This window comes from Microcaecilia unicolor, chromosome 2 (genome assembly GCF_901765095.1).
Source record: "Microcaecilia unicolor chromosome 2, aMicUni1.1, whole genome shotgun sequence".
NCBI lineage: Eukaryota > Metazoa > Chordata > Amphibia > Gymnophiona > Siphonopidae > Microcaecilia > Microcaecilia unicolor.
The window spans coordinates 144,195,511-144,222,225 of record NC_044032.1 but is presented as its reverse complement, the minus strand read 5'-3'; the positions used below and the strand labels follow the sequence as shown (position 1 = coordinate 144,222,225).

At 42.6% G+C, this 26,715-nt stretch overlaps 1 protein-coding gene across 1 annotated transcript in view; it reads right to left on the bottom strand.

The window, feature by feature from the left end:
* The window catches only part of ADGRV1 (adhesion G protein-coupled receptor V1), a 921,762-nt gene that overhangs the window by 757,699 nt on the left and 137,348 nt on the right, over positions 1–26,715 (bottom strand). Inside the window, 4 exon segments of the mRNA XM_030193377.1 lie at positions 11,169–11,308; positions 18,119–18,193; positions 21,433–21,562; positions 26,165–26,367. Of these exon segments, the coding sequence (XP_030049237.1) occupies positions 11,169–11,308; positions 18,119–18,193; positions 21,433–21,562; positions 26,165–26,367 (548 nt within the window).

Below are 26,715 nucleotides of genomic sequence, written 5' to 3'. Positions count from 1 at the left end.
GCATCAAAATCCAAAATGCCCCAACAACATGATGTTATTTCACATCATACCAGACAGCGCCATCCTCAAAGTTATCTTACTGACGAGGGATCTAGTCGCTGCCTTGCAGTCATTGACGGTCCCCGTCACCCTACAGGTCTGAACATTGATACAGAACCTGGCTTATCTGGTCCACCTAGCACACCCGCCCAATATGTAGCATTACATGAAAATTCATGGTATTATGTTCAACCATGGATTGATAATCTTGCAGGATGGTCTGAGGCGCTTCAGCCCCAGTCCGCCCTCTTCCCACGTGAAGGATCCTTGCGGTCTGACAAACTCTCACTAGTGAGAGATCTTATTTATGACCACCCTGACCCCCATTGGGATCAGAAAACAACCCTCTACCTAATCCAAGGTCTCCAGGTTTGGAAAAAGTACGAGAATCAATTTCCCCCAACCGCATCAATCGATCTCCTTACATCCTCATTGGTTAAACCCTTTGAGAAAGTAAAACTTTTTCCCTTGTTAAATAAAATGTCAGGTGGCGTTCCTCATACGGAATACACTCCACTTTCAGCTGTTGAATTAAATAGCCTCATACTGCAACTCCCGGATATTGCAATGGGAGGCAACCGATGGTTAAAGAAATTACAGGACATCACACTAGGTACCTCTCTGTCAGTTGGAGACATGAAAGCGTTATTGGGCAGAACCCCACACGCCAGTGTCACTGACATATTCACCCAATCAGGATATGCCAAATTTGTAACAGATACTCAGTACGATGGCAATCCTTTAACAGAGATTCAGACCAAAGTATTTCAGGAAATCCGGACCATTTATCCGGCCCTTAAAGATTTCTCAGTTATCACTTCCCAAAGATGGGAAATGGATTCAGAGCCTATTGAGGCTTACTTACTCAGACTCCAAGATCTCTTTAAAGAAGAGACGGAGGAGAAATTTGACTCCGATAATGCTCTTCCGGTGTTCTATCATTTACTTAAGGGAACCCTACCTTCACAGATCAAAAACAAATTAGAGGACACAGTTGGTCTCCAACTAGAAAAATGGCCAAAGATTCGTGAACACATCCTTCATCATTGTAGAAAGCTTATAAAAAGCAAGCAAGATGAAGTCCAACATCGTAAGACAGTACACACTAACCTGGAAGTGCTACAAACTGAAGATCTCAAAGAAAAAAGAGCCTCTAAGAGCTCTGACGTAGATCCCAATACCCCGGAGACCTCTCCCCCTGTTATTGTTATGTATGCTGACCAACGCTATGACAATAACACCCGCAACCAGGGTCCAAGGCCCTACCGCCCAGACCGTAGAACTGATTACCCAGAAGAACGCGGTCGCCGCCCCCCTACCTCAGCGAGGTCCCCCACGGGGGCCCCCTGATTCCAATAGACAACCCAGAGACTACCGTTCCCGGCCTAGTCCTGATCGCTTTCCTGATGTCATGTGCTACCGCTGTCAGCAATATGGTCATTATGCACGCGATTGTTCACAACCACCACACTATATACCCAGAAATCAGCTCCGCCAGAATCCTCCAGAACGGCAGTCTTTCCCTCTATGGAACCCAGATCAACGCCGCCCACAGTGACTAGGCGTAGTCCGCACTGCTGCCGGCTTGGATGATCCCATGATCACCTTGTTAATCTGTGATGTCCCCGTTCCCTTTTTAATAGACACAGGCGCCTCTCGCTCTGTGCTAGCCCATGTCCCGCACAAATTGCAGAAACTTCTTAAAGTTTCCCCTAACAATATTACCACCACAGGATTTGATGGTGTCCCTACAGACACACCCCTGCTTGAGCCCTTGCCAATTACATATGCGGATCAACAACTATCTGCTCCCTTTTTATATGCTCCATTATGCCCTGTCAATTTACTTGGGAGAGATCTGTTAACATTATTTCACTTTGAGATTCATTTTGATCCTTCCCCTAATGAAAGCACCTCACTCATGATGGCTGTCACCTCTATGGTTGAGAAACAAATAGAGGTTGCACTGAATGACCTACCAGGTTTTCTTTGGGCCACACCTGAGAAACCTTATGGTGAGGTTAAAGGCCCTCCCCATCATATCCAGCTCTTACCTGGTTGCAAAGGCCCTAAAATCGCCCAGTATCCGCTAAAACCTGAAGTTATTGCTGGTGCTCAGGAACAAATTGATTCCTTATTACAGCAAGGCATCATTGAAAAGTGTAATTCACCATACAATACTCCATTATTCCCAGTGCCAAAGAAAGAGCCTGGCGCCTTTCGTATAGTACAAGACTTACGCGCGCTAAATGACCTCACTTACGCGGTATTTCCAAACGTGGAAAACCCAACTACACTCCTCAATAGTATCTCCTTGCAGACTTATCATTCCACCATTGACCTGTCCAACGCCTTCTTTTCGATCACCCTTGACCCTGTAAGCCGCCCGTTAACGGCTTTCCAATTCAATAACACAACATATCAGTGGACCCGTCTCCCCCAGGGATTTACAGACAGTCCAACAGTCTTTTCTCAAACTTTAGCAGGACACATACAGGAATTTAAACAGTACAGATACGATCTCCCACCACAAACCTCTATTGTACAATATGTAGACGACATGCTCATTACCTGCCCTGACTTTGACACATGCGTTCAGGTCACCTGTGACTTTCTTGGCTTTCTTGCTACGAAAGGCTATAAAGTTAACAGGAAGAAATTAAAAGTAGCTCAGACACATGTTACCTTCCTTGGACACCACATAGGCCCCCGTCAGAAGGGCCTAGGTCCCGATACTCTCCAACATGTATCCTCCTTGCGAATGCCCACTACCGTTTCTGATCTTAGAGGTGTCCTTGGCATGTTGAATTTTTGTCGCCTTTGGATACCCAATTATTCAGCTCGAACACAGCCATTTTATATGAAACTACAAGGTAAACAGAAAATTAAACGCGAACCCATTAACTTCACGACTCAGGAAACATCAGATCTTATGGCTCTTGTGAAAGATGTTATGCTTTCCTCACCATTAGCAACCATTGATGTTTCTCTGGATGTGCACCTTTGGGTTGTGCATACTGAGGATACTTGGTCTTGCCTAATCACTCAAGAACATGATGATCTTGCCTGTGGTTACCTTTCAGGAACTTTTTCACCTGTTGAAAGAGCCTTTGCCACTTGTGAGAAAGGCCTTGTTGCCGCAAGCACAGCTGTCACAAAATTATACAGCTACATTCCTCACCTTCCGGTGATTCTTCACACGTCCCATGATGTAAAATATCTGTTGGATAAACAGATTAGTCACATGACTGTCTGCCGATTACAAAAGTATCAAGTACTTTTGTTCAGTGTAGTGCACTCCATTCACCCACTAACTTTAACTGACCTTCAACGCCTAGATCCATTATTCACGGTAACAGAGACAGCACAGAATGCTATCTTTCCCCATGAGTGCACTACCCAATTGTCTGTTCCCGAATCCCTCCATCTGCATTCAGAAATCTTGCAGAGTGGCGAGGTTTGGTTTACAGATGGTTCTCAGCAAAATGGGGTTGCTGGTTTTGCCGCCCTCCATTATACACCGGAAGAACACATACTGGACCCTATACAATTTAGGTTACCAGATGCCTTTACAGCCCAAACCGCAGAACTTGCAGCGGTTTTATACGTCCTACTGTATAAAGCACTACACTCTGATTTGAGCATTGTCACCGACTCAGACTATGTTTTTGCTTCCTTGCATTCCCATGTTCGCAAATGGAACCAGAGGGGTATGATTTCCTCTACGGGACAACCTCTCAGTCACTTACCTTTGTGGACTGCACTTTTTGATGCGTTGGAGAAGCGCCATCAAAAAGGCCTCCGCACCAGTATCTCTTGGATTAAAGCTCATCAGGAGACAGTTTTTTCTTTCGCCATTAATGGTAACCATGCTGCTGATGAACTAGCCCGTGAGGTCACTTCCTTTTCCAGCCTTCCTTCCGAGTCCCCTACTGATGTGGCGCTTCCTGTAATTGCAACCGAAGTGCCTCCCTTTGACACACCTCCTTCTACTCCTTCGGACTCCACACACTCTGAATCCTCCTCCCCAAACACCCCACCTAATTTCCCTGTACCTCCTGTCATAACCTCTTTACTATCTCCTGAATCAGAGCCCCCTGTTACGTCCCCTCCCTCTGAATCCCTAACCTCAGACTTTTCTACCACCCTCACTTCCTCTCTTTCACAAGCAGAACTCACTTTGTGGAAGCAAGCTGGATGTTTTCTTAATCCAAATGGTATTTGGACCCATCCTAATGGTCAATTATGCGTTTCACAGCATGTTCTATCCCTTCTTTTGCATGCCCTCCATTATCCTTTACATTTAAATGCTAATACACTGTATGATCAATTGTCTTCCAAGTTATGGGCTCCCCAAATGATGCCCATGTGTCACACTGTAGTTCATAATTGCTACAAATGTTTTTTGTATACACCTAAACGAGGACCTGTCATCCCTTCCGGTCATTTGCCTGTTGTCCAGGGACCTGGCCAACATTGGTATATTGATTTCACAGATATGCAGACACCTGTTCGTGGTAAACGGTATCTGCTTGTCTGCGTGGACAGTTTCTCTAAGTGGGTGGAAGCTTTCCCTTGCACTAGAGAAACCGCACAAACCATGGCACAGTCACTGTGTAATGAAATTATTCCTCGATTTGGTATTCCTGGCAAAATTACCACAGATAATGGTACACACTTTGTGAATGAACTCTTGCAGAACCTCCTTCCAGCACTTGGCATTACACATAGAACTGTCTGTGTTTACAAACCCACCAGTAATGGTTTGGTTGAAAGATACAATGGGTTGCTCAAAACAAAAATGCGTCAGCTTATGGCAAATGGGATAAAGAATTGGCTTGATGCCCTCCCTTTGGCACTGTTATCTCTCCGTGCCACTCCATCCTCTTCCCTTAAACTGACGCCGTTCCAATTATGTACAGGTCGCCAGATGCGACTCCTACCTGGCAATCCAGACACTCAAGTACCCGATCAATACTCAGTATATTGGGATATCTTGCAGACTATTGTAAGTTCTCTGTCCTCAATTCCACAGGCCATTTCGGACAGAAGAGGGGATTGTGATGCCAATAGATCCCCCCCTTATAAAGTGGGCGATCTAGTGCACCGGCGTTATTACACGCACAAGACCTGGCGAGACCCCATCTACGTTGGGCCCTTCAAGATAGAAGCTCTGTCAGCCACAGCTGCTAAGCTTGAGGACCACACATCCTGGGTCCATCTGAAAGATATCCGCGCCTATCCGAATACCCAATCAGGCCTCCTGGATGTTTCCATTGATGTTTCCAGCACAGCAGCCACTGGAGAGACCTGTCCCACCACAAACCCCATCTCCACCGCCACTGAGCCCAAGACCACCGACCCCGCACCCAACACTTTTGAATCATCTTGATCAACTCGACCAAAGACTTAACCACTTAATCAACTTAGACCATCCATCACCCGAATCACACCTCCTTGATCTGGCTGACATAGTCATCCAAGCCTTCGCTGATTCTCCAGAGTCACCAGCAGAACAACCACCTGTATTAGAACCTGCGTTTGAGTTGCCATCCTCACCTCTACCTCCCACTGTTCCTGCTCTCCCACTTACATACGTTGATCTTCGCATCCGTCTAATCCGAATCCGTAATCTTACGGAAGATCTCAGCCAAGTCCGCAACTTAGCAGGACAATTGAATCTGGCAGAACAAGAGTCCGTTGCGTGTTCAACAGTACAGAGTTTGCACAGCAACATCTGTGAGCTGCTCGACATTCTACATTTGTATTTCCCGAATCAAGCCAGATAAATGCCACAGCAATTTCCGCCGCTGTTCACTCCTGAAGAACTCATTCCCTTACAGACTATTTCTCTACATAAAGTTCCTATTCCAATACCACCTTTTCCAACCACTCCTGTGAAAGTGTTGATACCACCACCCTCCCCCGCTGGTAAAAGTCTCCGCAGGGAACCAACCGCTGAGAACCTTGCTGCCCTCGACAATATCAAGGAACCTGATCCACCAGACCCACTGGACATTGGACTTTACCCTGTTGATAAGTGTCATTCTGAGCAGGTATCTGAAACCAATTCCCATTGGTCGAACGACTTCGACGACACTTATTTGGAAGGCGACACCAATCCTGACGACACGGACGGAACCAGCACCCGTCCGAGCGTTGTCTCAGCAGCTGTGACGGTGTTACATCAATACACCCTCTTCTTCTGCTTTCCATCTGCTCGATTGTTTGCTGTTGGACTCGTGTGCATCATCCTACTTTGTATAGGTTTGGTTTTGTTTTTCACTACCCTGTTTACCTATACTGCTGATAGTAACCTCCTTGATCTTTGGATCACACTTACTGCCTTTCCCACTGGCAACGTTACCTTGCCAGCCGGAAACGCCACGGTACTTGCAACTACCTCTGTACTTGCAACTACTCCAGCAGTACTTGTAACTACTTCGGTACTTACATCTACTCCTGCTCCACCACTTACTACAGCAGCCTACACAGAGCCCCAACAATACACCGCATTTACACGCCTGTTTGCATACAGATCCCCCCAGACGACCTCAAAGATAGGTCCCATTGCCACCAGTCATCCCACCCCCTGGGCAGACACATCTGCCACAACAGACTTTTCAACTGGCAATCCTCCAGAGCCTATTGCAACCTCTGCGACTACTCCTATCCTCACTGATTCTCCTGTTTTGCATTCTACAACTGTTCCCAATAATATCAGTAGCTCGGTCCATATTGTCCCCAATCTTACAACTACTTTTGAGGATAATATTACCTTGCTTGAATTACGACCCACCCCTCCTCCTTATTCTCTGGTTCCTCCTAGTGACGCTCCTCCTCCCACGAATACTACTTTAGCCACTCCAAACACCACCGTCCCAGCCACTCGACCTCCCAGATAGCTCATCATCCTTAAGTAACCATCAATATATGTCCCAGAATTTACCAGATAACCCGCCCTCTCCACCTGATTCTCCCCCACCATCGCCTTTTAGTATAGGTGTACACTTAATCCCTGAACCCCCAGAGTACCTTTTTGATCTAAGAGAGTTAATACATCCTCATTGGGACCCTGCTCCAGAAGACGATCCCAATTGGGACCCCTTCACCCGATATCTGACATTGTGTGAACCTTTGTTTGAGAATTGGACACTAGGTCCTAGCCGAACGGTTACAGACACTGTGATCCTGTTTGGAGGAACCTTAGGTTTACAAATAGAACAAACCGACGACCTCCTAATAAGACCAGAAACTGGTGACGTTGTAGATTTTTGGATAATCACATACGCCGTACTGGGCACTGATTGGATACCCTTTCTGTTCATTAGAGAGGTTGGATTGGGACCTTTGGAAGTATACAGTCTTTTCGAAATCCCCGACCCTCCTGAAAGAGGAGCTATTAGAATTTACCCACCCTACCCAGTTATTAGAATTTACCAACCCAACCCAAATTCTTCCTGATGATATATCAAGCTTTGGTATACCTTGGAATATTAATTATAGCAATTACAGTTCTGGTTAAGACCCTAGGATTTATTGTGTTACTCATTTTCATTAACCGCCAATTACCTTTGGTACAATCCAGATCTTACATTTAACCATGAAAACTACCAACATGAAGTCCTTAGTCTTCCTCCTGTTGTGTGTGCACACCATACCCATGATACAAGGAACACAGCAACTAGAAAGTTTTCTAAAACAATTCATTACCATTTACGAAATAGCATTACCCACCACCGCGGACACAACCACAATAACCCTTGATGTCTGTGCTTACACAATGTGTGGGGCACATCCTGTACAGCAATACTTGTCAGCTTTTGAGGTATACCTGTGTCCCTTCTCCAATTGCGGAAGTTGGGCACAAGTATGGTGGTATACAGGTTCGTGGGTCCCCTACTCAGGTAGTGAGATTCCAGATCTCAAGAAGAGCATTTCTATCATGAAAGTGCGAGTGAATGGCCTCTGTCCAATGACCAAATGTAATCAAGTGGCTGTTACTTTCAGAGGAGTAACAGCCACTACATACAGAACTTATTCCATAGGAATTGATGCCACAGGTAGAGATCCGGTTGGAACGTTCAAGATTGTTCCACCCCCAGTCCAACCAAAAAAAAATCCTTTGATGCCAACTAAAATCCCAGAAGTAAAAATTCCTTACCAGATCGTGCCAATTAATAATTCCAAAGATTTAATAGCATTAGAAACAGGATTTGGAGAAACAAACCTATGGCTCGAATGGGCACATTATACTACAAAGAGCTTGAATGTCTCTAATTGTTATTTTTGTTCCCATGCAAGAGCAGAACCAACGGTAGTTCCTTTCCCTTTAGATCTCCACAATGATCCAGATGGTTTTTGGTGTATGTTAGAATTATTGCAGGTAAAAGAAAAAGTCAATCAGTCTTGTCAGCATCTTGACAAGCATCACCCCTACTTGCCCCCTCGGATGAGGGTTCCACCTGCATTCAGGATTCCAGATCCTGCTACCAGATATCATACATGTATAGAACGATATGAGGGGAAAAATACACGGTTTTTAGGAAATTTGACTAATTGTAACACAACCTTAGGAAAAGGGAGTCTGCGAAATCTTAATCTCACAAACTTTTCACAAGCTAGAGCAGACATATGGTGGTACTGTGGAGCCCATACTATCCACCATACACTTCACAGAAGTTGGAAAGGCAGATGTGCCTTAGTAAAATTGGTAATTCCAATCATAATAGCATCCTTACTCCCTCCTCACAGCAGCTCTTCCTCACGAGTGAAGAGAAATGCAATGCCGGGATCTTTTGATGATCGGGTCTATATAGATGCTATTGGTGTTCCAAGAGGGGTCCCTGATGAGTTCAAAGCCAGAAACCAAATAGCTGCAGGATTCGAATCTACCTTCTTTTGGTGGGCTACTATCAATAAGAACGTAGACTGGATTAATTATATATATTACAACCAGCAGAGATTTGTGAACTACACTAGGGACGCAGTTAAAGGAATTGCAACACAATTAGACGCCACCAGCAGGATGACGTTGGAAAATAGATTAGTTCTTGACCAACTTCTAGCAGCGGATGGCGGGGTGTGCCAAAAGATAGGTACACAGTGTTGCACCTTTATCCCCAACAATACAGCTCCAGATGGATCAATCACCAGAGCTTTGGAAGGCTTAACCTCACTGTCACAAGAATTGGCAGAAAACTCTGGCGTTGATACATCCTGGACTGGTTGGATGGATAAAGCTTTTGGTAAATGGAAGACATTTATCATTTCAGCAGCCACAACTATAATCATAGTGGTAGCAATTTTTGTGCTAGTAGGGTGTTGCATAATCCCTTGTGCTAGAGGCTTAGTAGAACGCTTAATTGAAACTGCAATCACGAAAAAGACAACAGCAGGACAATATGTCCTGTACGAAAATCTCCTTCCCAACACCACAGGAGATGACACATTGGACTATCTCCCTCTGAGAAGGACCAATCGCTATGCAACTGCTAGAGACACTAGAGAGATGTCTGCATCTGTATAATCAGGTAATAGCACACACAGGGATACAATATAATCATATAAAGCTTTATAAGATAAGATATAATCAGTATATAACCAAAGAATTAATGATAAAATAGGTAAGAATAAGATAGAATCTGCATATTAAAGGGTAGAGGTATAGTAACTATAAGTTTTTGTATAACCATAGATATAGATAAGTAGGAAGGATAGAAATAATTGAAGTGGTGCCAGGATGGTAATCTGAAACCAAATAATTCAGACTGTACCGGTTTGCATTGAGACACAGAAAATTTGATGGCCTTGTAGGATACCTTCTGGAATGGATGGTACCATGGTACATTAACCCTGGTGTCACCCTATGGGATAGGGTGAAGAGGGGAATGTTAATATATGGCCTGGTTTTAGATCTACCACTGGAATTGTGATGGACAAAGCCACAGAGCCAAAAACATCTGAAAAAGTACTGATTAGGCCAAACAAGTAACAAATGAATTAATATTTGAGAATCTGCAGAAAGCAGGTCTGAACAATGAGTCTTAACACAAACAGGTACAATATTCAAATAAAATATAGCACCTGTAATGAAAGAATGATGGATAAAATGGAAAAAATGTGGCTTTCAAAATGGGGGTTTATTTTTGTATATTAATGTATAAAATGATACAGAGATCAGAAGATGTGATGAGAGGTGTTGCAAAAACATTATGTGAAACTGGTATCTCAACAGAAAAATATGTTAAGTAACCGCAAAAACTGTTTGTTCCAAAAACATGTTGACATAACCGGAAAATGTGGCAACCTGTTGAAATAGATGGAACGGAAGGAGCTGGGTACAAATGCACAGATGGCAGGACGTGAAAGTATAACCGCAGAAATTGAGAAATAACTGACAAAAATTGTACCTCACCATAGACTTCTATGGAGAGGTAAGGGTATAAAAGAAGAGAGATTTTGGCTTAATTTGAGGAGTCGTCGTCCGCACTTCTCAGACGCCAGAACGCTGTGCTATTGAACCCAGAATCTGTCCGATGTCTGTACAGAATTGAAACATTGGTAAGAATAAATATCTTTCTATCTGAAATCTATTTCTGTCTTTATTTTCAAGTATTCCTTATTTTACTAACTAAACAAAACTAAACGCACACCAGACACTCATTTGGTGCATAAAATACTGATAGATTCTAATAGCATATATGTGGGAACATAAATGGCCCAGAATATACCTAGATCCAGAAAGACAGAAAGCAGTAGTTATGGGAGTTAGTTTCGAATTGCGGCTGTTGATGCCTGCCCAGACCAGACCCCCATGGGACTGGGTGACAGTGGAAGTAAGAAAAACAATTCAGAATCTTCTGGATGAACTTAATACGTTCAATCCTCCATATGGAATAGCTCAAAGAGGACGAAAACGAGGTCAAACAAAACAGTAACAAAACAATGGTTACCTAATTTCTTGATGTTAAAAACAAGGCTAGGATGATTGCCTCATTTTCTTTTTTAGTAGATATGACTGCTGTATAGTTTTCTTTTCCTTTTGAATTACCTTTGTTTAATTTTCTTGTGCATTATTTTTAAAAAAATCTTTACTAAAATTTGTAAGAACAACACAAAATACTAGCCTGCAGTATGATTGTGCTGTATCCACCTTCTGGTTCTGTGCCAATGACGTTCAGGGACTCACTGCTGAACTCAAACACTCCATGAGCATCATCCGAAGCTTCAATGGTCACAATAATGTGTGCTGCTATTCCCAAGCCGGCTGCATGTGTCCAATAAGTTTCAAAATACAGCAAAAAGAACAAATTAGTAGAGTAAGGACAAATGTAGTTGATGCAATACCTATTAACATTGTGATAAGCTCTGAAGGCAGCCTTTACATAAAAAGGCAAAAATCTATCCCAGCAACTCACTACTAGTGCTTATTGCTAGCAATATGTATTGTCCATAAAGTCACTGATGGAGTGATCAGGATGCTAAAGCAATCCAGGAACATAAGATATTTGAGAGCCCTTTTACCTAAATGCAGAAGGATTTTGTACTTACTGCACCTTAAGTGCAAAGCTTGTGTGGTAAATACAGAGGGCATGCATACAGGACGGACACCTATCGCTTTGTGCTGCATTACATACCTAAGCAGATAGCTCCAGTAAATACTTGCTACCTGTCAGTGCATGTAATGTGCTGCACCAAGTACCAAAAACTGGATAAAAGCCATGATGGTAGTGGGTCAAACCCCTCCTAATACCCACTCAACCCACTATTTGCACAGGACGAGAGTGGTCCTCCTCCACTCCTTGCCTATCTAGTTCTGAGACTCAAAATAGCACCCTCTCATGGTAGCCTGACAGTACTTCTATATAAGAAGCAATTGTCCTTATATAGCAAATCCCCCCCCCCCCCCCAGTGATAGAACCATGATACTGCTGCTAGGGGACTTCAACACCATTTAGAAACCTGGAGACAGACAGACAGAAGGAACTGAGGGAGGACACTCTTGATCTGAGCTAATAGACTATCAGGGAACTCCAGAAGTTCTCTTGGATACAGGTAGGGGTGAGAGGAAGCTCAAGATCTGCTTGGGGAGGCTGGGGGGAGGTTCTGTTAAGGGGGAATTGGATGTTTGGGTGGGGATTGGAATTTGAAGGGGTTGTGGTGGGAGAGATTGGGAAGGAGCTAACCCACCACACAACATTATATATTTTTTGACATTTGGGGCAGCAGCCGTGCTACTGGATATGCTATCAGCAGTCATGATAGTTAGGACGCAGCACTGATCCGTGTACTTGCTGTTACAGTCAGTCACTCCTCCACTCTGTGCCATCAGAACCACGACCTATCCCTACCTGCATTTAGCATGAGAAATTTACCATGCTGGCTGGTTTTAACACAAAGAAGCCACAAACTCAGGACTGTGCTAATGGCTACCACATATTACAATCTTAATGCAGTTTAGTAAAGGGCCCCTTGAACTTAAAATGATCAAACGCTTTAAAAATGGCATACCAATACATAACAGAATCTTGGATTTTTTAAAATCCAGTACCAGAAATAATTGTACTGTCTTTTTGTCACCTTTTTATTGCTCTAAGTCATCAACTTGTATTGTTACCACCTCAGGCTGTTTACAAGAAACACATTTGTCATATGAAGAGCACTGCAAATTGCGCTGACATTGTGTCAGAGAGATGCACTGCTCTCCAGCGGAAGGCCGTCAGGGAGGGGTGGCAGTGTTAATCCATAAATCCTTGACTTTGCTTCTTTTCAAGGATCTGGAGGGTCACTGTCCAGCTTATTTTTGAAGGAGATCGCCGGCCATCTTCTGACACAAATCAGGAGATGGCCGGCGATCTCCTGAACCCGGCCAAATCGGTATAATCGAAAGCCGATTTTGGCCGGTGCCAACTGCTTTCCATCGCGGAGCCGGACAAACTTCAAGGGGGCGTTTTGGCAGGGTACAGAAGGTGGGACGGGGTGGGATAGGGCGTGGTTATGAGATGGCCGGCTTCGCCTGATAATGGAAAAAAGATGGCCGGCTCGGATGAGCATTTTGCCGGCTTCACTTGGTCCATTTATTTTTAGGACCAAGTCTCAAAACAGTGCCCCAATTGACCAGATGACCACTGAAGGGAATCAAGGATCATCTCCCCTTACTCCCCCAGTGGTCACCAATCCCCTCCCACCCCAAATAAATGTTGCCAGCCTCTATGCCAGCCTCAAATGTCATACCCAGCTCCCTGACAGCAGTATGCAGGTCCCTGGAGCAGTATTTAGTGGATGCAGTGCACTTCAGGCAGGTGGACCCAGAACCATCCCCCCCTACCTGTTCCACTTGTGGTGGTAAATGTTGAGCCCTGTAAAAACCCCCAAAACCCACTGTACCCACATGTAGGTGCCCCCCTTCACCTTTTAGGGCTATGATAGTGATGTAGAGTTGTGGGGAGTGGGTTTTGAGGGGAAATTGGGTGGCTCAGTACACAAGGTAAGGGAGGTATGCAAAAGGCTTGCATTTCGCCGGGTTTGAGATGGCCGGGCCCGGTTTCCATTATGGCCGAAAACCGAAGCCAGCCATCTCTAAATCTGGCGATCTCTATACCCGGCCATCTCAATATTTGACCTAAATATTATCGAAACCATATTATCGAAAGAAAAGATGGCCGGCCATCTTTTTCGATAATACGGTTGGCGCTGCCCCTTTACGGCGCCGGCCATATAGATGGCCGACGCCGTTCGATTATGCCCCTCTATATGGGTCTTCAAATGAATCTACAGGGTAGGGTTTTGATACTGGTGGTGGTTTATGGACCTGTTACCCATGATAGCGAGTTTTATTCCCACTTAACTCAAGTATGTCTGAAATACACTAATAAACCTTTCGCAGTAGCAGGGGATATGAACTTGGTGTTAAACCCTGGAATAGATTGCTCAGCTTTCAAGTCGGGTACATATATGGGAGGTGATTGGATATTGGGGGATTTTTGTAAGGCTTTAGATTTGATTGACCTCCAAGGCCTCTTGCACCCTGAGGAGAAAGATTTTAGTCATACCTCTATGGCGCATGGCTCCTTGTCTTGCCTTGATTATATTTTTGTGTGTAGTACCTCATGTACCATGTACTGTCTACAGTTATAGGGCCAGAGGAGATCTCTGATCACGCCCTCATCTGTGCAGAGTTGGATGTGAAGCCCTATTTTTGCCAGCAGCCGGGCTGGTGATTCCCCGCTTATTTGTTTCATTCTCCAGAGTTCTCAAAGATTTTAGGAGAGAAGTGGGAAGCTTTTGTGACCCATAATCACAACACAAGGATAACTCCCTGTTATTATGGCCCACTGCTATGGCGGTGCTGAGGGAGGACCTGATAGCGTATTTAAGCAACAGAAATAAGAGATTGACTCAAGGCATTGTGGCTTTAGAGTGCAAACTGAGGGCAATTAAGCGTAGGTATATTGCTTCTCCCACACCTACCCTCTATGAAACCCTGTTAGCCATTAGAACTGCACTTAAATTCTTGCATGAGCGGACGTCAAGAATGCTAGTATATCGTAAATATAAGTTTTTCAAACATGGGAATAGGGCTGGGAAGCTGCCGGCCCAGGTCACCAAGACTCGGAGTTGATCCTGTAATATTCCAGCTTTACAAACCCCAATGGGAGGCATTACATCAAAAATAAAAGAGATAGCAAACAATTTTCAAGATACTTTTTGGCGGTTTTATGCAGCAGATACTAGTATTTCTGGAGATGCTGCTGCCATTGAGGCCTATTTGGAGGGCTTGGGCCTGCTGCGCCTTCCTAGAGAAACTGTGGTGGTGCTAAACCATCCTTTAACAGCTGGAAGTGCAATTAGCCATCCATGCTCTTAAACTTCATTCAGCCCCTGGTCTGGGGAATTTTACAAAATTCTTCAAGCACAATTGGTCCCTTGTTGGATTATTTTGAGCAAGTAGTTGAGGTGCAGCATTTTCCACAGCATGATAATATGGCCGCATAAGCCTTTAACTTAAGCCAGGTTGATCAACTATGCTACCAGGAGTCTACTGTCTGACTTCTTTATTAATTAATGTGGACATTAAGATCTTGTCTCGGATTTTGGCGAACAGACTGGCAACTTATTTACCAGAGCTGATTCACAAGGATCAGGTTGGTTTCATCAACAAACGTCAGTCTATTGTCAATGTCTGGAAATTACCGTTGGCCATAGGGGCCACTCATCAAGCACAGGAACCCTTGTTAGTGACTAGCTTGGATGCTGAGCGGGTCTTCGACCAAGTGCACTGGTCTTTTTTGTTTCAGACTATATCTTATGTGGGATTGGAAGGATGGTTTCATCGGGCGGTCATAGCACTCTACTCTGCTCCTCAAGCCTCTTTGTTAGTGCACACCGCTCCTTTCCCAAAAGTTGAAGCATATGGCAGGCATGTCTCCTGTCTCCCTTGCTTTTTATTTTATCCTTAGAGCCCCTGCTCTGCATGCAATGTAATTCTGAAGATGTCACAGGGGTACATCTGTGGGGTTCCCTTGTGGAAGTGCTAGCCTATGTCAATGATTTGTTGCTAGTTCTCTGGGACCCCTAGCAATTAGTACTGGTGATGCTTAGGTTGGTGTCGTGGTACAGATGGCTGGCAGGATTCATGCTTAATGTGGAAAAGTCAACAGCACTCCCACTAGATGGGTGGGGGCTTTCCCGTTGAGCTGGGCTGAGAGGCAAATTTGGTACTTAGGTGTCCATATACCCTCTGATCTTTTGTTACTGTATGAGAGCAATCTGCTAGCCCTTTTGAGGGATATGAAAAGGCTGCTGGGTGCCTGGCATGGCTATCCTGTTTTTCTCCTGAGGAGAATTGGTTTAATATGATGTTGGCTCCCCGTTGGCTTTATCTTTTTCAGATGTTCCCTTTGCATTTAAAGGCACGAGATGCGTGCTTATTTCACAAGGAGCTTCAATGATTCCTAAGGTGGGGTCGGCATGCCAGGCTGCCAATAGCAGTCTTCCAGAAACCAAGGAAGCAGGGAGGGGGCTGGGATTGTTAAATGTACAATATTTGACTGTAGCTTGTTCAATGCGACATATTAACAATTGGTATTGAGGATCACAGGAGCTTTCGATGACTCTTCCAGACACTTCTTTTTCTTTTGCAGAGCATTTAACTGTCAGCTCCATATTATCCCAGGGATGTCCACCAGCTCACTGAGGGTTAATATTATCTTGCAAACTGCATGTGCTACCTGGCACTGATTGTGTAAATGACATCATTTTACTTCAGCAGTGACTCCTTTTCTCGCCACACACTACACTCTGAATTTTCCAACTGGCTCAGACTCCACCATGTTTGCACGTTGGGGAGATCTGGGCATTCAATCCTATATCAGTTTTTAACAGATGATGGGAAACTGAAGCCCATTGTGGAGCTTCAAACTCCTTACTCTTTACCTGGTTCGGATCAGTTTGCTTATGTGCAGTTAAGCCATTATGTGTGCAGCTTGGGCTGGGTAAATTTATGTAAAAATGTACAAGACACTCTTAATGCTGTGCTTACTCTTGTCTCCCAGAATAAAGTTCCATTGACTTACCATCATAGATATTTGCAGGACATGATGGAAGAGCTAAATCAAAGTCTGCATTCTGGGTGCTCAAAGTCATTTCAGCAATGTGCAGTTTTAGAAGCTGCAATACAAATTTGCCCTTCGTCTGTATATAGCTCACAACAGGGCCTTTAAGGCAGCATTTTCTTCGTCCATTGCTTGTCCCAAGTGTCAGCATTCCCCAGCTACTGTCAGTCATATGTTTTGGCAGTGCCCTTGCATTCAAATGTTCTGGACTTTGATTCTTCATTACACGTCTTGCCAATGGTCTCTGTGGATGCCTTTGAAGTTGCTATTATTGCCAGGATTTTTTTCGGAGACCTGTATTAATGGGCAAAAAAGCCTTCCTACTATACTGGCAAAAGCCGAGGGCACCCACTTATGAAACCCAGAGAATACAAATGATTTCTTTATTGGCTATGAAACATTTGGATATTCAAGAGTTTCCTTCTGTTCGTGGAGAGAAGTTTTAGAGTGCTTGGGAGAGATTTTGGGCTCCTTTACAGCCAGCAGCCTACACCCGGATTCTGAATTAGGGTTATGAAGAGGTTTCTTTGCCCCTGAGTTGGATTTGCCCCATGTAGTGCTGGGTGGGGGTGGGGGGGGGTGGGAAATTTTTCTGAAATTTCATATTTGCTGCCATTACATGTTTTGTTATTATTGCAGTTCATAAGCTGTTTTACGCTGATGTGACTTTCTACTGTTGTGAACTGTATTTTGTGTTAATAAAGATGATTTAAGCATTGAATTACACCCCAAGAGGGTAATCTCTAAAAATGGGATAGAAATCAGTGTGCTGTTCTGGATTAAGAACTGGTTAAAGGTAGAAAATAGAGAGTAGGGTTAAATGGTTAGTATTCTCAATGAAGAAGGGTAAATAGTGGGGTTCCCCAGAGATCTGTACTGGGACTGCTAATTTTTAACATATTTAAAAATGATCTGGCAACAGGAATAATGAATGGCGTGATCATATTTGCTGACCACAGAAAGTTATTCAAAGTTGTTATAGCACAAGAGAATTGTGAAAAATTGAAAGAGGATCTTACGAGACTGGACATCCAAATGGCAGATTACATTTAATGAGAGCAAATGAAAAGTGTTGCATGTGGGGAACAGGAACCCAAACTATAGCTGCATGATGCATGTGAGCCTACTGCACGCCAAGGCCACATTTTACTACCTGGGTAAATGGTGGGGTTTTTGCAAGGGGAAGGAAATGGCCAAGCACTAAGCAAAGGAATTGGTGTGCGACCATTTGCTGGGGGAGCCTTACTCTGCAGATAGTTGCAGTGAATACACATAATATATTTTAAATGCTATAGCTGGCATTTTAAAAACGGCTTGCTGCATCCTCTGAATAATGACTTGTACATTTCAATAAGGGCAAAAGAAATACTGACAAAAATACTACAGTTCTAACACATTTGGAAAATAGATCATAAAGACAATTGTGAAATATATAAAGGAAAAGGATAGATGAAGGTACTTACCCTGCTGATGTCCAGCTGGAAGGAAGAATTCTATATCACCATCACCACTGCCATCACTCCTAAAGAGTTCAGCAACTTCAAGAAGAGACACACAGAGTACACAAATATGCACAGGTGTACAGGTATAGATATATTTATATTTATATTCATACCCAAGTAAGTGAAAGAAGAGAGATGGTAATTAAATCAACATTTCCAGTCTACTGGAAATATTGGACAATGACAGGCACAGGAATTAAACTCTGCTGCCCTCAAGTTATAGCATTTATGACCGTGCATCAGAGAACAGAAATGGTGTCAGATTAAGGACCAAAGCTGAGTGGTTGCCCATTTGGTATCTGAAAATGTGACAGCCAGTCTTCAAAGCCTTTTACCCAGGTTAATTGGCTTAGCTATAAACTGCCTTCAGCCCAGTTAAAAGTGTATGTTGGACTTCCATAGCAGGCATATTTATAGCTAAACTACAAGGATCAGAATTTAAGTTGAGGGCGAAAAACAGCATTCTTATGTGACATTTTCAGAAGTGTTATTTCACCCTGTTCAGCAGCCTGCAGAAAATAGGCAGTAGAAAGTACTGTATACTGGCATGGGTAGGGTTTTTTTTGTGGATGATCTTAAGCTGATTTTCAATGAAACTACCTGGGTACTTTGCCTTAAAAAAGTAGAGTAAAATACTGACAATTTCTCAATGGCATCAGGGGTACAAGAAGCCCAAGAGGATGACAGTAATGATTGTAATAGCAAAATGTTCAACCATTGCTAGCATTACTGTCCTGTGCCTTGTCCCTTATCATGAATGCCAAGGTACAGCAATCACTGTCATCACTACACTACATTAATATTAATAATAAGCTGGTTTTATATCCCACTAATACCTCACAGTTCAAAGTCGGTTACAGTTAAAAGAAACCAGAATCAATTATCTGGGAAAAATAAAGCTATTTAAATACTATCATCTCTCCCTACATTCCTCCCCGGGAACTCCGTTCACTGGGTAAATCTCTCTTATCTGCACCCTTCTCCTCCACCGCTAACTCCAGACTCCATTCCTTTTATCTTGCTGCACCATATACCTGGAATAGACTTCCTGAGCTGGTACGTCAAGCTCCATCTCTGGCCGTCTTCAAATCTAAGCTAAAAGCCCATCTTTTTGATGCTGCTTTTAACTCCTAACCCTTATTCACTTGTTCAGAACCCTTATTTTATCATCCTCACTCTTATATTCCCTTATCTCTTGTTTGTCCTGTTTGTCTGTCTTAATTAGATTGTAAGTTCTGTCGAGCAGGGACTGTCTCTTCATGTTCAAGTGTACAGCGCTGCGTACGTCTAGTAGCGCTTTAGAAATGATAAATAGTAGTGAGTAGTAACTTGAGTGCAATGCGTATTTCTGAAACAAAAACATTTTCATCCTTTTCTTAAAAACAAAATAAGATTGAGAAGAGTGAAAAATGACAGCAATATCCTTCTAAAACCTAGCTGCCTGAAAAGTCAGGCTTAATTCAAAAAAACTTAATCTCTTATTCCCTTTAACTGAGTGAAACGAATAACCAACATCATCTTTTCATCTTGTTCTTTGAGCAACAAAATTCAAAAAATGATCATATAAATAATCAGGTGCTAAACCATGCAAAACCTTAAAAAGAAAGCAAGCTAATTTAAAATATACTCTGGCTTCAGTAGGCAGCCATTGTAGCTTTAGATAAGTGGGAGAAATACTGTCATATTTAGATAAACCAAAAATGAAATGAACTGCAGTATTCTGAATAGTTTGCAGTCTCCTTAGAAGACCTTTGCTACATCTTAAATGTAGGAAGTTGAGAAATCAAAAGTGCCTGAACCACCTGAATCATCCAACGTGTAATTAAACTCTGGAATTCATTGCCAGAGAACGTGGTGAAGGCAGTTACCTTGGCAGAGTTTAAAAAAGTATTAGACGGTTTCCTAAAGGACAAGTCCATAAACCGCTACTAAATGGACTTGGGAAAAATCCACAATTCCGGGAATAACATGTATAGAATGTTTGTACGTTTGGGAAGCTTGCCAGGTGCCCTTGGCCTGGATTGGCCGCTGTCGTGGACAGAATGCTGGGCTCGATGGACCCTTGGTCTTTCCCAGTGTGGCATTACTTATATACTTATGTAATTTAAATTTATCTTGCTCAAAATAAGTATGCACATACCTTAAGCTTTCTCATTACAAGAAAACATTTCTTGTCTAAAGAGGAAACTTGATTTTCCAAAGTAATAGTACTACCAACTAAATCACCCAAAATCTTAATTACTGGAGAAAATTCGAAGGTGACTTAATTAATGCATGAGCACACAAATGACTTAGGGACCCTTATACCAAGCTGCGGCAAAAGGGGTCAGTGCTGGTGTCAGCGCATGTTTTACATGTGCGCCGAGGCCCCCTTTTATCGCAGCTGGTGAGACCTATTCCATGACTTGCGGTAAGGTCTCAGACACAAAATGGACGAGCAGGAATTTTCATTTTGCTGCACGTCCATTTTTGGCAAAAAAATTTTAAAAGGGATTTTTTTTGTAAGTGCACTAAAAAATAATTCTGCATGCGCCCATAACACGCGTCTACATTACTGAAGGCCATTTTTCAGCGCACCTTAGTAAAGGACCCCTTAATAAACTAGTCCTTAAGTACGTGTTTCTGGTGAAAACAAACAGCAAGTCTTCTCTCTCTCTCTCTCTCTCTATGGGCTATGTTTCCTAAGCGGCGCTATGGATGCGTTAGCATTTTTAATGAGCATAAATGGTGTACACACGTTAAACGCTAATGCACCCATAGAAATGTAGAGGTGCATTAGCGTTTAACGTGCCTTAAATTTACAGGTGCATTAAAAATGTTAACGCACCTTAGTAAGCATACCTCTATAACAGTTATTCATTTATTAATTCTTACCAAATCTAAAGCAATGACTGTAAAATATTAACAAGTGTAGTAAGCAATGCGAGTTATTATTAAAGACATGTTATTTTATCATTAACTCATGCTATTTTAGCACAAGTCACATTTTATGCAATGAGACTAGTAACTGGGGTTAACAGTAAAATAACACATCTTAGCAGTAACCCATATTGATTACTTCACCCCTAATTGTAAAAAATTCTGACCCCATTCATATATATGTTTAGTTTAAAACTGAGCAAAATTTTGTAGCTTTATTGCAATTTTTTTATTGTAGTGTCTAAAGAAAACTTCAGACACAAAACTTGAAACTGATTGGTGGGACATAAAAATAAAATCCTATACCTTGGGTGATTTGCACAGTGACAAAGACCTTGCACCCTCCAAAACCTCACCTCCTCCTTCAGAGTTCAGCAGCTCCACTCTGAAATACTTTTGCAGTTCAGGAATTGAATCATCTATGATATTAACAGTAATGTATTTGTATCTTTCTCCAGGCTGAAATTCCAGGGTCCCTGAAGTATCCTAAAATATAAATGTCATTTACATTTTTTTTCTTGACAGTTCAAATGATTGGATGTGATACAGAATCATGATGTCTTCAGTACTTGTAAAATTATTAGATACATTCTCTGTGAAGCTTTTATTTATGAAGTAAATTTGGTTACTGAAGTTAGAGGAGCTTTTATTTTCTGACCAGGGATCGGCTTAGCATACTATGATGCTGATAATTCCCACTTTAAATTTTCCTAGACTGTAGAATGGTTGCAAGATCATGAAACACTCTGCCCCCTTCTCCCCACTTGTCACAGGTCTTTAAATTTAAATTAACCAAAATGCACTCTTTTCCCACCTGAGGTATCTTCTTTCTCGATATGTTTTTTGGGTTAACAAGGGTAAGTGGGAGACAGATATCAAAACAATACTGTTATGTAGAGCACTCCGCTTACAGGGAACATTGCCCCACCCCTCCCCTCCCCCATAGTCATCTCTTATCCAAGCTAAAGAGTCCTAACCTCTTCAGCCTTTTCTCATATTCCATCTCCTTAATAATTTTGATTGTTCTTTTATAAACCTGGTCTAATTCCACTATCTCTTTTTGAGATGCGGCAACCAGAATTGAACACAATATTCAAGGTGAGGTTGAATATGGAGCAAAATACAGAGGCATTATAATATTCTTTGTCTTATTTTCTATTCCTTTCCTAATAATTCCAAACATTCTCTTTGTTTTTATGACCATCGCCACACACTGAGCAGATTTCAAACATATTGTCCTCAATGCACCTAGATCTCCTTCTTGGCTGGTGACTCCTAATGTGGATCTATGATTTGGATTACTCTTCCAAATACGCATCACTTTCCATTTGTCCACATTAAATTTCATCTGCCATTTGGATGCCCAATCTTCTAATTTCCTAAGGTCATCCTGCAATTTCTCAAAGTCTGCATGCAATTTAACAACTTTGAATAGTTTTATGTCATCTGTAAATTTAATCATCTCACTCATCATTCCCAATTTCAGTTCATTTATAAATATGTTAAAAAGTACTGGTCCCAGCAGTGGCGTAGCGGGGGCGGCTGCCACCCAGGGCGGATTGCCGTGGCACCCCCCCCCCTGAGTGCAGACGAACACGACACCCCCCCAACGGCGTTGACACCCCCCCCCCCCCGGCATAGCGCCACCCCGACACGGTCCCCACCTGCCTACGAGCTCCATCCATCTGCAGCACTGCTGTAAAGAAGAAATGGCTTCGTCGGCCCTTCCCTCACTCACTGTGTCCTGCCCTTGAGGAAATAGGAAGTTACGTCAGAGGGTGGGACACAGTGAGTGAGGGAAGGGCCGACGAAGCGATTTCTTTTTTACAGCAGCGCTGCAGATGGATGGAGCTCGTAGGCAGGTGGGGACCGTGTCGGGGGGGGGGAGGCGCTGCGCCGGGGGGGGGGGGGGTGGACGGATGCACCCCCCCACCCGTTGACACCCGGGGCGGACTGCTCCCACCGCCCCGCCCTTGCTACACCACTGGGTCCCAGCACAGATCCTTGAGGCACTTCATTATTCAGCTTCCTCCATGGAAAGAATTGGCCATTTAACCCTCCCTCTGTTTTTCATCTTTTAACCAGTTCCCAGTCCACAACAGATCATCACTTCTTATCCCATGGTTTTTCAGTTTCTTCAGGAGTCTCTCATAGGGTACTTTTTCAAAAGATTTCCAAAAATTTAGATACACTATGGGGCTCATTTGCGAAAGATAAACATGTCTAAAAAGTGACATAAAGCAGCATTTGGTCACTTTTCTCACTAAAACGTCCAAATCGGTATTCTCGAAATCCATTTTCCAGATGTTTTTCTATGCAGTTTGTCTGCAGCTCATCCAAACCTCAATGGGGGGGGGGGGGGGGGTCAGGGACACGTTAAGGGTGGAATCTGAGCATTCTTAAGATCTGGATGTTTTTCAACCATAATGGAACAAAACAAAAACGTCCAGGACGAAATCTAAGATGTTTTGAGCTAGACCTGCTTTAGTAACGACTAAGCCACAAAGCAGTGCCCTAAATGACTAGATGACCACTAGAGGAATAAAAGAATGACCACCCCTTACTCCCACAGTGATCACTGACCCCCTCCCACCCCACCTCCAAAGATGTAAAAGAAACAGTATATACCAGCCTCTATGACATCTTCAGATGTTATAGCCAGTCTTATTGTAACAAGCAGGTCCCTGGAGTAGTCTAGTGGTCGGTGTAGTGCACTAAAGAGAAAGGGACCAAGGCCCATAACCCACTCTGTTATGCATGTAGTGGAAAGTGTGAGCCCTCAAAAACCCACCAAAAACCCACTGTACCCACATATAAGTGACACCTGCAGACATAAGGGCTATTGTAGTGGTGTACAGTTGGTTTATGGTGGGTTTTCGAGGGCTCACTATACAATATAAGGGAGCAATGGTGAGATGTGTACCTAGAAGCTTTTATGTGAAGTCCACTGCAGTGCCCCCTAGGGTGCCTCATGCTGTGCTAGGATGTCTGTGTGGCCAGTCTACTAAGAAAGCTGGTTCCACCTACATCCCAATGGCTTGATTTTGTGCATTTTTCACTTGGACTTTTTTTTGAAAATGGACCAAAAAGATAAACACTCAGAGCACAAAAACATCTAGTAAGTGGTCAGTTTTGAAAAAAAAAGATGGACATTTTGCTATTTCAAAAATGGCTATATTTGCTATTCAGATTCTGAATGTTTTGAGCAAAATGTCCAAAGTCAAACTTAGATGTCTTATCAATAATGCCCCTCCACATCAACTGGCTGATCTTTAGCCATATGTTTATTCACATCTTCAAAAAATGTAGCAAATTGGTGAAGCACAATTGACCTTAACTGAATCCATGGTGACTCTGTCCCATTAAACCATGTTCGTGCATGTATGTGATCATTTTATTCTTTATAATAATTTCTATCATTTTGTCTGACACTGAGGTCAGGCTTTCTGATCTATAATTTCTCAGATCACCCCTAGAACCCTTTTTAAATATTGCCACTACATTGGCCACCTTCCAATCTTCAGATACCATGGATGATGTTAATGACAGGCTACAGCTCACTAATAGTAGATCATCAATTTCATTTTTGAGTTCTTTTGGTACCTATGGGGGGGAAAAGCATCCGGTCTACGTGATCTACTTCTCTTAAACTTGTTGATTTGGCTCAGTACATCTTACAGATTCATCAAGATTTGTTTCTGTTCCTCTATAATGTCACCCTAGTGCAGGTAAATCTTTTACGTCTCCCACAGTAAAGACCGAAGGAAAGAATTAATTTAGAGGCCCTTTTACAAAGCTGCAGTAAGCACTAACGTTTGCTTACTGCAAGAAAAAAATGGCATACTGAAGGGCATGTCCAGCGGACCCAACACCATACTTCTCACACTAAGTCTTGTATATAGGTTTGGAAAACGTTTGCTACCCTTGGCATTGGTTGTGAAGAGCCTCAGGGTGGTGTTAGATTCACACTTGGGTATGGAATTGCAGATTTCAGTGCTGGTAGCTCCCTTATGAAGTTAAGGCTGGTATAGCAGTTCTTTCCCCATTTAGAACCATTAGATCTGGTAACAATGTGCAAAGTGTTGGTACTGTCACAAATTGATTACTGTATGGTGTAGATGAAGGTTTGCCAAAAGAAATATTAGAAGGCTAATTCTAGAAATGATGGAACTTTGTGTATGGTATGACAGAAGCTGTAAATGTGGGAATCCATGGATGAAAGAAGTTAATTACTGAAATCAGTCATGGAAGTCTTTAAAAAAAAACAGTGATGCTACATAGAACTTTTCTATTAATTTTTGGAATTTTGGATTCATTTTTTATAGCAGTCACAGAGATGTTCTTAAAAATGTCTATCAGTACACAGAGCATTCCATTAATGATTAGAATTCAGGATTGATTTGCTTTATACTGTTACTCTATTTTCCACTCTGTATATATTCCCGGAGTTGGTACTCTCCTCTCCAGAACCTGTAAACCACATTGAGCCTACTGCAATGCGGGAAAATGTGGGATACAAATGTAATAAATAAATAAATATTTTAAAGGTAATTTGAGTGTCATTGAAATTGAAGGCATGAGTGTAAGTTTTATCAGCAGTAGAGGGTATGTAATTATTTCCGCATATTGATGAAAAATTATATAAATAATAGGGTGGTATTGGGTGTTATATTTAGGAGGATGGCAACAACCAACTTACAACATGAAGTAATTTTATGATGGTGTCTTAAAATGATTTGATTTTATATTATATTTACGTGGTGTTCTTATTGACCGGTTCACAATAAAAGGAAGAACAGGCAAATCCTGCAAGTTAACAGATACCAGTTTAAAAGATACAATTCCTTATATCAATATTATTAAAACAAATAGTAATAATAATTCAATATTACATTACAAATTTCTTTAAAAAAAGTTTTTAAAGCTTTCCTAAAAAATAGAGCAGATACTAAACTTCCATCAGAGTTGTAGTCAGGATTCACTTGTGATGGACATCAAACATCAATTCCAGATTTGGGACTTCCCAAGGTGAAAAGTAGCCACCAAAATGTAAAGAAGTCTGTTTTCCTAGCTATTGCATTTACTTACCGTATAGTCCTCAGGACTGAGAGCTGTGAATGAAACTGTTCTGTAGTCCACCATTACTCTTCCCAGAAGGCCTTGTGCACGAACTACTAATAACTTGACTTGTCCAATTTCCTCCTTTATAGTAATTTCAGGAATAGTGGACGCTGGGAGGATCATAGTGTCACCAGGCTGAGGAGGAGGTCCTACAGAAAACTGCAGCAAACCTGAGAGATGTAAAAAAGGCAGACTTTAGATAGAACAGAGATACCGGAACACTGACATCTTAAATTCCGATAGCATTTTAGAAAAGGGCCTACCAATGTAGAATCTTTTCTAAAACGAATGCAGGAATAAACATGTATGTGTCTGGTACATGCAGAGGCAGCACCCCTTTTGTAAATGCCAAAATCTACAATATCAATGGAGGCAACTGAACAACGTTCACATCTATGTGCCAGCACATACACATATACATACAGTATGTGTTGGTATTTCAGAATACTGCCTTACACCATGGGTGTGAGTGGTATGTGTATGAAAATGTGTGGGACAGCTTTCCCCCATCTCCACAG